This window comes from Corvus brachyrhynchos, unplaced genomic scaffold (assembly GCF_000691975.1).
Source record: "Corvus brachyrhynchos isolate BGI_N302 unplaced genomic scaffold, ASM69197v1 scaffold595, whole genome shotgun sequence".
Lineage (NCBI taxonomy): Eukaryota > Metazoa > Chordata > Aves > Passeriformes > Corvidae > Corvus > Corvus brachyrhynchos.
The window spans coordinates 158,961-172,769 of record NW_008238373.1 but is presented as its reverse complement, the minus strand read 5'-3'; the positions used below and the strand labels follow the sequence as shown (position 1 = coordinate 172,769).

Here is a 13,809-nt window from a genome sequence, read left to right as displayed (position 1 = left end):
GGTTTTGCAACCTTTTGATAAAGTTCAATGAGATATCATTAAGCAGAGAGGGAGTAAAAAAAAATGTAAACCAGCTCTCCATGAAATATACAGCTTGGGTATGTATTTCAAATCTTATTCTAACTCTTGTTTAAGTCAGACATCGCCTCCAAACTTTTTGTTTATTTAACCAATCTTTGTAACTGCTTGGCAAGATGGGATTTTTTAAAAAAAATTTGTACAACTTTAGAGTTGTTTCTTTTCTATGGAACTGCAGATTCAGATTTGCCAACAGTTCCATTTATCCATAACATAAAACAGTCCAGCAGAATCCGGAAGAAATAGTCCCATTTACTTGCTGTACAGTAATATGACTGCCTTGGAGATGCAACCAATTGTTTGATAAGCTTCAGAGACATAAAACCTTTTAAGTAGCATCACACATTTACTCTAGACATTTTATTAATTTTCCCCCCTACCACCATGCACAAAAGTCAAGAAACTACTTTGTCATACACTGCTCCCAGTGCAAAATCAAATAGCTGAGTAGAGCAAAGCAAAGATATTTCTTCTAGTCGTGAGAAGAGATTAGAGGCTTCCCTTGAATTTTTTTTAAAAAGCCTTTGCAGAAACATACTTTTAAATACATCCATATATTTCCAATATGCACATCATGTACAGTTTACCATTTCATTTATTGAAAAACAAGATGAAGTAAATGCATGCATTTTACTAGGTATTTTCTTATTTCCTGATTTTCAAGAGTCACTCATTTTAATATTGCTTATGTTTGAAATAGGATATAATCCTTTTTAAAGAGTAGACTGACTGTAAGTATACAGCTCAAAAATTAAATGTTACTCATTACTGACTATTGCCTGAAATTTCACATTATATTTCTGAAGGAAAAATAGGCACTTGACACATCTATCAGTTGCCTCTGATCTACTTTTATGCTCACTTTCAGTGGAAATCCGAACCTTCGTTTGCATCTTCCTTTGAAGAAGCTAGTATATCAGTATCTGGAGAAAGTTTCCTGTGGAAAAAAAACCCCACCCTGATATATTGTAAAAAGGGAGGCTGAAGAAACCTTTTTTTTATCCTTTCCTATAATACCATCTTTTCCACACTGTCTAAATGGCTTTCACTAGTTGGCACTTGAAACACAAATGTGAGACTAGATATACCTTAATTCTTGAAAACTGTATATTAAGGGTTTGGTTTCTGCACATGCTGCAATTCCTGAGTTTAAGACTTGGCTGAAATGTACTCCATGTTTGTAGCATTGAAGACAAAACAGACTGAGATAAGCTTCCAGCTTCTACAATTATTTCACAACCTGCTTGATCTTCCAGGAAGACCTGTGACTGAAGATTTGATAGGCTCAAAGAGTACGGCTGGCTGAGGAAGAGACCACAAAGAAATGGCCATAAATCAAGCCATGGCTCCATCAAATTCAATATCCTGCATCCCACAGCAGCCCAGAGTGTATTTCTAGAAAAGGATTAAGTTTTCTCCGAGTCTTCATTTAATCTTAGCTCTTCGTATTGAAACATCACACAATCTTTTATGGTCAGGTTCATGAAGTAATTTCCAGAAAGTTACACACTTAAATTTAGTCTGACATTTTTCAGGATGTCGGTGAAGAGAAAAATACTGGTGTGGTTTCATTGCATAGGAATGATTTATTGCAGTATTTTTTTGTCCACAGAAATCATCAGGTTTTTTTAAACAATAATGCTGCCAGGACAATTTGCAGTAATTACCAGATTTGCAGATTCACTGAGATCAACTGACAATAACAAAGTAACACATTTCAGTTTTTAATTTTCATATGTCACAGTGACAATTGTATGTCGGTTTCTCCTGGTTTTATTTTCAAGGTAATCAAACTGCTTTGGGCAGACTTGCTGGAGGCTGTATCCTTTAGAAGCAAGGAATGGAAGAGCTAAGAATAGAGCACACTGATCTGTCACACAGATTTTCCACAAATGAATCAAAGATTAAAGCTGACTTGAGTCTGACAGAAAGACCACTACAAGTTTGTGTATGAATTTTTCATATTTTCATGAAACCATGGATTTACCATGAATGAGGCTGTGCATTTTCTAATTGAAGTGTTATCTTTCCACTGTGATACATATTAAAAGGTTAGTGGACATCAACGTTATTAGAAATAAGTAATTTAAAAGATTTATACTTTACATAATAGATGAGACTGATTCAACTTTGGGAGTTACATTTTACCTACCTGAAACAATGGAAGACATTTAAAAAAACCAGGGTTCAGATCTTAGAGAATTGCTATGTAGCATTTTTAGCAGCTGCTCACACAGAGATTCTTTGAAACAGTTCTGCTTCAGCAGGTTTGCAAGTAAGCCCCTTACATGAATTTCCTCATCAGTTAAATATGTAAAATCACTTGGACAATACTATGGGAAATTCACTATAAAAGGGGGCAAAGGGTCATTGAAAAAATATTCAGAAAACACAGGATTAGGTCTTGCAACATATGAAAACATAATACAATTGAGAGTTGAGTAGCTCACAACCCAGGAGGATGTTCAATTTTAGAAGTAAACTGTCAAATGTGAGCTAGCTTCTGGCAATCCAGATGTGTGAGAGAATGGTATATACAGAAATCAGGTCATTGGTACCATCTGGCTTATTTTTCAAACCATGAGTAAATCTGTTGAGAAGTTAATCCTAGTATAAAGATGGAAAAGACATCAAGAAGTAGTTTACCTTAATTCTGGAAGTCTTGAAGTCGTAGTGAAGATAAAACTACAAATTCATTTTGAGAAGTGTGTTTTTAAACCAACAAGCTCACACAAGAAAATAGTACTATTCAAACTAAATGAACAGATCAAAAACTTTTACTTAGTGGGAGACACCATCACTAATGTAACCTCTGGGTCCCAATTACACACAACCATCTTGGTAAGAGGCACTGCTCAGTCAGTCAATGACACCTGCATCAGCTACCAAGACAAAACCCTTCTGGATTTTGTTTTACATGGAGACTTTTGAGCTCTAATTTCTATTAGACAAGAGCAATTTTACCATAATCCTAATATCAACCAGAGTAAACACTGTAAGGTACTGAACCTGCAGGGGTGGAAAGTGGCGTCAGGACGGACTGAATCTGGAGGGGAAGGGAGTGGCATTAGGAAGCTCAAGAGCTTTTCTGGATTCACTTTAGGCAGAAAAAGTATGCATAACAGGCAACATGGGAACTATTTCAGAAAGATCAAAAAGTAAGCTACCTTTGAAATGCAGTGCTTCACAAAAAGAGTATTTTAGATGAAAAATGGCTGCAGTACAATGACATTATGCTCTGGGATTGCAAAATCATGCCAGTTTGCACAAGGAATATACCAAGAATGTACCTTTTTCACCACTTATTAATCAATAGTAACCTTTCCATATATATTCTCCCAGAAATAAAGCTACAGACATACCCTTGTTGTAGGGTAAATTACTTGGGCTCTGGATACTTCACTTTTTGCACTATTTGCGGTAAACTTAAAAACCAAACCAATAAACAACAGAAACCCCCACAAAGTTAGAAAAATAAATAGGTAGCCCATAAAACCCAGAAAAGGCCTCATGTCCTCCTGTTGTCCTGACCCCAGTTTTACAATATGGAAAACATAATGCAGAAAAAAAAGTGAGAAAGAATTAATAAGAGCTTTAACAGTAAAAATAATAGTGTCTGTAGCCCTTAATATAGGTTGCCATCAGTTATGTTCCTTCCTTTTGGGTGGTTCTGAACCCCTTTTCTCCAAAAACAGATTATTAGAATTAGAAGCAGTGAAAAAAACAGTTAAGATCATATGAATGAAATGTTTTCCACTGGAGGAGATACTGAAACAAACCTAGATTTTTGTGCATGCTACATAGATAACGGAGAAACAAAAAAAAGGTGATAGAGAGATGTTCAAAATAAAGTATGGAAATAGTGAACATTTTTTCATAATAAAGACTTGAAATATAACTTAAATATGCATTAAATAGTATCTCTCCAATATCAGCTTTTTTGCTTTATTTTCCTCTGGGTTTTTTTAAATCTGTTTTTGAAGAACCGCTATAGTGAACCGCTATAGAAAAAAGTTTATTTATTTCTTACATTGCTTCAGTAGCCTGAAAAATTTTGTCCTGTCCAGAAATTACTCTCTGTGCTATAGAAATTAAACCGTGAATAAGAAATGACAGCACTTTAGATAAAAGTTAAAATCTTATCTTGTTCTTACTTAGCCAATTCCAAATGGTAAATAGAAAATCTAACAACATTTTAGGTATTGAAAGGTAGCTCTGTCTTGCCTTGAAATTCTTTTAAGATTACAAATGAAACTGAAAATTGAAGTGTAAACTCAAGTACCCATGGCAGTAAATGAATGGAGATTTCCAGTGCACTGCTTCACCACCACAGTGCAGACTGGTGGGGCTTTATTTGTCGTGGAGTTTTTTCACCTCTCTTAATTTCAAGATTCAGGAAGAGTTATCAATAATTGTAGATTTAATGGTGCACTGAAGATAGAAAACATTAGAGAGAGCAGTAAATTGAAATGTATCAAAATACTCAGTTTCGATAAACAGCAGAAAATGAGAGGTGCAACAGAAAAAACAAAAAAAGCCCAACACTAGGAAAAAGTAGCCTTCCCAAACCCCCAAGAATTCTTAGAAATTACACTAAAAGAAGCTCCTCTTTAAACTGTGTGAAAAATCAACTAGTTTTCACATTGTAATACTATAATGCCACAGAACAAGCTCCAAACTAATCTTCTCCTTCAGAATTGAAGGCTTTTGATTGCAGAAATTGTAACTTGCTGAAGCTGAGATTTTTTGATTATCGCTCTTTAGATCAGCTTTTGATATTTCAGTAATCCTTTCAGAGAAAGGATTATGCAGACAGATGTACACTTCTGCAAGTAAAACATGGCTTTTCAGATGATGATAGCTTTTTATGAAACTGGGAACTAGCCACAGTTTTAAGTTTCTACTTACCTCACTTTTAGCAAAAAAATAAAAATACCTAAAAACAGTGATATTATGAGTATATCAACACATACTATATTGCATCATTTAAGTAACCATCTTCTACAGATTTGAATGCCTGGAAAGCAAATGAAAATGGTACACAAACCCCCCCAAATAAAAAAGAAAACAAACAAAACAAAAAATTAAAAAAAAAAGAAAAAAATATCAGCTTTTGCAAATAGCTGAACAGATTTCCATGACTATTTTATCTTTATATTGCACTTTTTACTCAAACACTTTAAATCACTTTAGAACCTCAAATAAAAGAAATTCCACACAGTTCATGAAATCCATCAGTCCTAATTGCAGTCTTGGTAACAAAACATGATACTCTAGATACTGTAATTCCATCTGAGCCTCTTGTTGCAATTACTGCTTTGTTACATTCTCAATGTGCATAATTAGGCACATTTCACTGCATAAATGACTGTGCTCTACTAGAAAAACTTCTGTTAATAACATTTTAGGGGGGAGGAACGTATTCAAAATTTAGAATATTCGATTTGGGCTACTATTTGTCGAAGTTCAATTTATCACGTCTGTGTTTTGGTGTCTTCTATGCTTCATCAGCCTTTTTTTTCTTTAGAACTCTCAAAAAATTGAGCAAAAATGCACACAACTTTTAGTAGCATGAAAGAAGCATGTAGATAATGCATTAGCAGCATCTTTGGTTTGTATACAGTAATTCATTCATACAAGTTTTTGTAGTTTATTCATCAACCTCTGATTTATCAAAACTAAAACAAAGCTGTACCATCACAATATGTGTCCCAACAACTGGGAAACAAAGTCTATTCCCAGAATGTTGCACTATTACATAAGTTCATGTTGCATCCAAAACAAGTCTTACCCAGCTCTAGTTGTTTTATATTCCACCTTAAGGATAGGTTTGCAGGGTTCTGGCTTCTTTCCATCCTTCAGCTGCTTTCCTAAAGTAAATGATTTTCCTGTGTTAATCTTGCAGTTCCATAACATTATGGCAAGTAATGAAATTCACTGTGTGCACCTTGTGAAGTACAACATTCACGCAAACATATATTCAACAACTTTGACAGTTATAGAGTATGCCTTGGAATAATATAATTAAAAATTTGTTAAAGCTCTCAACACACCAGCTTAGAATGTTTAGGAAAAAAACAACTCTAAACCCAACTGCTATAGAATATTTGTTTTCAAACATATAATCCTCCCCTAAAGTGCTGTTTTAAGCAGCACTAGGAGATTTAAAATTTATGTTGTGTCTACCCTTTTGCAATTAAAATTGGTCAGCTTACAAATAAAGTGAGGTTTATCCTGACTATTACCCTTCAGGGCTAAGACTTCAATTGAGCATGAAAAGCCCGCTCTCCCTCAACTGTTCAATTATCCTCACTGATACATCCTCACTTAAGGACCTAAAGTAAGTTGCTAAGACATGACATAGAGACATGAACACCATGTAAGCCTGGCATTTGTGCAGAACTTATTCGAAGAGCAGCAGCATATTTCACAGAAGAACAACATGTAATGTTAATTTCCTAGATTAACATTAATGCAAGACCTCTCAGAAGTGGGAGCATCTTACCAGATGCTTGTCTTCCTCTGCTACAAACCTTTCTGAGAATTTATGTGGTAACCTACACATTTATACATAAACAAGTGCTTGCTTATATGCATTTTAAACAATACATGGGATTGTAATGTCAAGAGAAAAGCAAGCCCTACAAAATATGCATTAGTTAACTTTGAGATCAGTGCCATTGTGTGAAAGGCAAGCTTAAAGTTTACAGATTTAGAGAAAGCTGCGCTAATTTGGCTTCTTACTTCATAAAGATTTTTCTTTTTCAAGTGAAATCTATGAGAAACTGGTATGACAAAGTTTTTTACTGCACTGAAAGTGCACTTTTAATACTTGGTTTTTTTTGCAAACCACATTTCTATTAAAAACAAGTTCTCTATGTTTTAAGAGCTGTCAAGTGCAGTGAGTATCCATTTTCATCTTACCATGTGGAGTGATTGTCTGGAATGGTTTGGTAGGAGATTTTACATTCCATATGGTCAAGGTACCATCTGAGTGACTACAAATGAATTGTTTTCCTTCATGATGCCAAGCCACGGAGTGGATAGCCTATGCAAGAAAAAGCAGAACAGCTCAAGTCATGCATCTTCTTATCATTTTATTCTTATACCTTCCTCAGTGACATTAAACAGCAGAAGCCAATTAGAGAAGTTACTAATTCAATAATACCTATCTTTTTATGTCCGAATTTACCCATGGCAAGTTTTCTGTATGTAAGTAGTACTTCCAGATACACCTTATCCATCAAAAGTACTTCACTGTAATGACATGTTTAGGGGGAAGGGGGGGAATCCATCCTCTTCAGCATAGTATTGATGTGTTTTTCCATGAAAGGTAGCATGAAGATAATAACTGCAAGCACTTATTTAAGCTTTTCTAACCAAAACTTTTCACTATTGGGAAAAAACATACTGTCCATACAAAAAAACATGGGATGAGATTATTAAGTTCAAGTATTGCATATCATTTTGAGATGTCTATGTGGATGTGCACAAGAGGCAAGCATTGGCTCAAAACTTCCATAAAACAAGAATTGAAGTAATAAGCCTTTTTTGAAATGATGATGATGACAGGAAAGTATTGGCCTGGATGCTCTAATATTGCAATGGCAGCTTTGAAGTTCAGGAAAGCGTAGGAATCTACTAGTAAATCTTTCCATAAATACAAAATCATCTCTATACTCTCAAAATTAGGAATGGAACGATTATACCATGCAACATGAAATCTGCAGAAAACAGCTAAATAAATAAAATCTAGTTGCTGCCTTAAGGCAAGAGGAAAGTAAATGATACAAAGAATAAAAATAAGGCAAAAATATGAACTAGCAGGAAAAGATTGGTGCCATTTCTGTTTCCAGCATCTCTATTAGTACTTGGAGACATTTCAAAACCATTAGGTGATATTCAAGGGCATTTTAGTTATAGCATGAAAATATCAGTAAACAATGAAACCTCAAAGTATTTCTCTACTACCCAGAACGTGCAAAAGGAACTATTAACTGCAAGAAACATGGAACTTCGGTATTACTGAAAAGGTAGATTTTGTTATAAAGGCATTACTCTGGGTAAACTAGAAAAGCAGGTGCTGTATAAGTGAAAGCTAATGGGCTCCACAATATCATCTTTTGAGTGGATACCCTCAGCAGTGATTCTGTCTGTAAGCAGGGCTTACACTCACTCCAGCTCTTCAGGGACCTAGGGATTTCCTCTGTGAGGAAACCTGGTGGTGTGAGCAGTAGAGAATTGTAACCAGCACTGAAAGCTTAAGCAGTAACCACTGGGTGAAGAGCACATCTCAAGACAGATCCAAGCAAGCTTTGCTCAAACTGACTATACACAGATCAGGTTTTCACATTTCATGAAGTTATACAAAGAGACAAGACAAGTTCCAGCAAACTGATTGGGAGAATCCAGAGCTTAAACAACAGACGAAAACGGCTATACTACATCAGCCTAGAGTCTCTGATAATAATTTATCCAATTTAAATTAATAGAAGACTGGATATATGTAAACTACAGATTAATTTTGGCATTTATGCCAAAATTAATCTGTAGTTTACATATATCCAGTCTTCTATTAATTTCAATTTAATATTGTTCCCCAGGTATTGTGGAATCACTACAGAATTTGTTAGATTCTGTGTACCAATATCACATCTACACATGTAGCCCAGAAACCTACATGCCTCACGTGATGTCTCCTAGTGTCCAAGTGAAATAGTCCTGCTCATTCTGTCAAATAAATTTCTATTTAGTAACAAATGATATTGTAAAAGAATTTTGCATAAATACTGAAAATTTGTTTTTATATACCAACATTATACCAAATAAAGCAAGGAATCAACAAGCTTGAGAGTGCAGACTCTACTAGTAAAGAGAAAGATGCATTTTAATAAGCTCTTGTCACTAAGAAAATAAATGTCTACAGCATGCTTAGCAATACAATATAATCAGTACATTTTACATAATCTCCCATAAGAAGTCTAACCCTGACAAGAGTAGGCAGCCAATAATGTAAATAGAATAGTTTGATCCACATTTATGTAGCAATAGACCTTAAGAACCAATAAGAAAGCAAGTTTTATAGAAGGAAGGAAGAATAAATACGAGAAATGATCACTTCCTTTTCTTAAAAAAAAAGTCAAGAGGAGGGAAATGCAACAACCTATTACTGTTGAAACAGCACTAACCCTTAAAAAGATCTGAGCACAAAGGAAAAGGATGACTGCTCTCACTTTCTGGAGGGAACATGGAGGGATGAAAAAAAAACTCTGAAAGAGAACAATGAGCCTTTTGGCTTTGTGGTATTTACTGTCTAGTTTTAGCCTCTCTAGACTGTCTTGTTATATTTAGTAGTGCAGCTAAGTATTTCTTAAAATGTAACTAAAATACATGATTTATGTTTTTTTAAATAATCCAGCAAACCTGTGAGCTGGGTATGGTAAACTTTTATCCTTTGCTATCACACTATTCAGAAATTCTTGTGAGCTTAAAAAATAAAACCAACTCTGTAAGCAGCTCCAGCACTATCTCGAGGTACACAACAAGATGACCTAATGACAAGACAATTATAATGGAAAAAGTACAATAACCTTAAGTAGTACTAGTTAGCTGATAGCACTAGTTTACTAGAAACAGTCTCAGTCACCAAAAAAACCCCTGATATCTGAAAAATCATCTCAATACACAACAGCAGAAAATGTTGACATTTTTTCCAGGGTTAATATTAGTGCTGGAATTTGAAGGACAGCATAAAAGAGAAAAATCAAGCAGAATCCACTAAGACTGCAAATCTGTGCAAATCTTGTAAGACACTAAAGAGCCCCTAGGAGTAATACATTTTTATTCCAATATTTTACACAAAACTTACTGATGCAGAATAAAACTCTCAGTTTTAATCTTAATTCTCACCATGATTAAAACTTCCTGTTTTCTTTTTGGTACCATAATACAGCAGAATGCTTATATCAGCTGGTGCAGATTTAACTGTCTCTCAAATATTTGCTGGTCATATGGGACCAGAAAGTAACCCCTTATAACAAAATCATACCCAAGTGTCACAGAGGATTGTTGCTATATTTAAGGCACAGGGCATTTGTATCCTTAAGTAGAGTCGTCTGCACAGGTAAACCAAGTCCTGACCTCACTACCATTCTGAGTCCTTCCATCTACAAACACAAACCAAGTACAGGGAAACTTCACAGGAACTTACACAGAGAGAACAAATAAGAAAGCAACCAACTTTGTCTAGATAAATTTTTATATTCAATTAATTACAACTAAAGGTTTCTTATTGGATGTATTCCTACTACCACCTTCACTTTAATTCAAATTTAAGGTACCTGTTCTGGATTCTAAGGAAGTTTGTTTCAAAACTTTGAGATAGTTATGTATTTTCTGAGGGGGTGGGGAATTGAATCTTACTTTTTTGAATAACAGCACAATAGTTCTGTTCTGGCACATATGCCAAAACTTTATCAGAAACTGTAGAAACTATCCCTGAGTTTTATGTGGAGACAGGCTGTACACAAACGCAAAATCAATTCACCATCTGTTCCAGGAAGATTATCCCATGTGGAAAAATTACTGCTGTGCTGCCTGCAAAAAAGGTGAATATATCTTATTTTAAGAAGGAAACATTCTTGCAGCAACTGCAGCAGTTAACTGAGGGAGACTTACATAGGACTGTAAAATGTAATCACAAATAAAAAAAGTCTGAGGAACAAAATTAAAAGCATTTATATGCAAGTCTCCTACAGAAATACCTTAAGTAGATCACTAGATTTTCAAGATATTAATGCATATTTAAAAATATTGTATGAAATTTTATTTTACTGCTGCTGTAAGTTGTCAATATCCCTAGAAATTACTATTAGCTCTTGGTTCCTTTAAGAGGTACAAAAATTAATAATTTAAATGCAGCCTTACAATTTAAGAGACAAGTTCACCAATAAAGACTCAAGTTTTGATGGTATTTTTCCACCAAGAGAATTTAGCTCTTTCAATTTATTAAATACGGATACAAAAAATCCCATTCTTTTAAATTCCTATGGTCTCATTTTAGCCCTACAGCTGATTACACGCATATGATATTCGGAACAGTTTGAGACCACTCTTCTCATCTGTCATGGTTTAACCCCAGCCAGCAGCCAGGCACCACACAGCTGCTCACTCACCAGCAGGATGTGGGGGAGAATCAGAAAAAAATGTATAGCTCATGGGTTGAGATAAGAACAGTTTAATAACTGAATAAAAAGAACTACTCAGCTCAACTAAAACATCAGTGTGTTATCAAAGTTATTCATAGTGAATCTAAACACACAGCACTGTGCCAGCTACTAGAAAGAAAATTAAACCTATTCCAGCGAAAACCAGAACAGTACATGACGAATTTCACATAATGAAAATACAAAAGTTATTAATTTAAGCACTCCACCCTGTTTTCAAGAGAATTTTTCTAATCCTGTTTTCTAACACCAAATTTAGACCACTGCAAATATGGAATGCACCAGAGACATTGATAAGTCCTTTCACAATTCTTTGGATTTCTCAAAGATCCTTTACTCTCTTGTGACATTAATTGAGCTTGAAATACACTGTGCATGACTGGCAAAGTCCATGATTAGTTATTCTGCAAACCAGATTGGTTATTTACCACATCCTATCCAGATTTCACAGTCTTATTATGACAGTCCCTTAGTTTCCATGGACATGGGCAGCATTTCACTTAAACGTGAATGGATGATGACACCGACTCCTTTTCTACAGGTTCACCAAAATATAAAAAGAAAGTATTTTAAAACTTGCAAGTACCTATGCTAAGGTACTTGTCAACAACCTAAGGAAGGGGAAAGAATGCTGCAAAAGAAAGAAAACAAACAAAAAAAAATGTAGCTACTGAGACTTAAATGACAATACATCATGAAAATTGTTTCAACGAAATGAAATATGCTGACACACTTTGGTTTCTGGCGAGTCACATACCAGGGTTGTTTCTCTTTCCCCTGTCCTCCTAATTCCACAAGCTACTTTGACATGTTTTTAATGCTCTAAAATAATCTCTTACAGTCAACCATGTACCAGAACACTGAGTCTAAAAATAGTGATCTATAATGCATTATAGAAAAGCTTACTTGACATCAGAACAAACAAAATATTACTTGAAGAAGAGACTTGATTATAAAATAAGCTTTAGTTTTCAGAAGTTACGGTTGAGGGATTTGGGGGGTTTTTTAGGAAAAAACTAATAGTTGAGAAATTTGTTTTATTTCTTTCATGAACATATGAGTTGGGAAACGACTGCAATATAAACTGTATTTCACATAACAAATGCACAGCTTACTTTCCTTAAATCCCCTGTGTCTGCATATAAAAGGCTTAAGAATGGTGAAAAAGGAATTTAGTCTTACTTTTTCATTGAGCCTGCCTAAGACAAAAAGGATGTTTTGAGTAAAGGATTTTAAAGAAATATTCTAAACAAAAGTTAATTCATAGCTGCAGTTTCACTATGTACAAATAATTTCCTCCAAATTCTCTGAAAAAGAATGTTACATTTGTGCATTATTCTAACTAATTCTAAATATTCAAAATATTACTGTTATAATAAAAAATATACACTACTTTAAGTTCAGGATTTAATTCATAATATAGAAAGATCAAGTACAAATTAGAACTAAATTCTCTGAATTTTTCTGTAACTAGGATGTTATGGAGGGAAGAACATGCCAGCAATCAGCAGTAACCCTAATCATGACCTAGAGCTGCCCCCCCAGCCACGGCTAATGTTGCATACCTGCTCCTGTCCTTGGAATGAGCGTCCTAGTGCTGCAGCTATTAGACCAGGATGCTGGGAAGGCACACATGTTCAGACAGAAGAAAGTGTGGACAGTGTTCCATTAACCTGGCTTTCAGGCAACAAATGAGACTGCCCTACCACAACATGGGAATTTGCTTCAAGAAAGCCTCCTAAAGGTCAGGCCGTTTGAAATGAAACCAAGCAGGAAGCTACAAAACCATATAATTGGATTCAACTTCTTCCCTCAGGAAATACAGGTACCTTTCTACAAACCTCTGGACACACAGGGATTTTAACCCTCATTATGATCTTCCTCTGCTAAGGAGCAAAGGATGACATTTGGATCCCTGCACACATCCGAAGTTTTGAGTTAAGAAAGTTGCATCAAATGATGGTGATAGATTGCACAGACCTTCAAGTTACATGCTTTAAGAAGAACATCAGCTGCAAAGTGATGAGAGAGGAGGAAACCAATCCAATGGCAAAGTTTCTAGTAAACATTCTTTATGGTATCAGTGTCCTGGCCACCCTGCTCATGATGCCTGAGGAAGCCTAGCCACCCTCTAAGATGGCAAGTGTGACAAGATTGGACTAAGTAGCTCTCTTTTTACTGGTTGTCAACTCCACACTCAGAAGAGCTCTCATCAAGAACAAGCAGAGAAGCAATGGTATAAATCCTGAGGCTTAAAATCCTGCTCCTGCTACCGGGCAGAATGCTGCATGCATTACTCTCCGTGAGGGAAGAGGTGAAGCATACTGTGACATTAGATGCTTCCTGTCCCTTAAAGGTAGGTTGGCACACATGTTCATGATGGAATACAGCCCTTACACTCAGTGCATAAAAAGCTCTCTGACAATGCCAGGAAACCAGGAAGTCAACAAGAAACTAGCTAGAAAGATTCTGTGCACAGAAATATCCAAATTTATGCAGTCAGCAG

The 13,809-nt window shown here is 35.3% G+C and overlaps 1 protein-coding gene across 1 annotated transcript in view; it reads right to left on the bottom strand.

Annotated features, from left to right (window-relative positions):
- STXBP5 (syntaxin binding protein 5) overlaps nucleotides 1–13,809 on the bottom strand; it is a 107,143-nt gene that overhangs the window by 46,692 nt on the left and 46,642 nt on the right. Inside the window, exons 9-10 of the mRNA XM_017736359.1 lie at nucleotides 7,003–7,126; nucleotides 5,870–5,948 (exon numbers count right to left, since the gene is read on the bottom strand). Coding sequence (XP_017591848.1) covers nucleotides 5,870–5,948; nucleotides 7,003–7,126 — 203 coding nt within the window. The remainder of the gene's footprint in view (nucleotides 1–5,869; nucleotides 5,949–7,002; nucleotides 7,127–13,809) is intronic.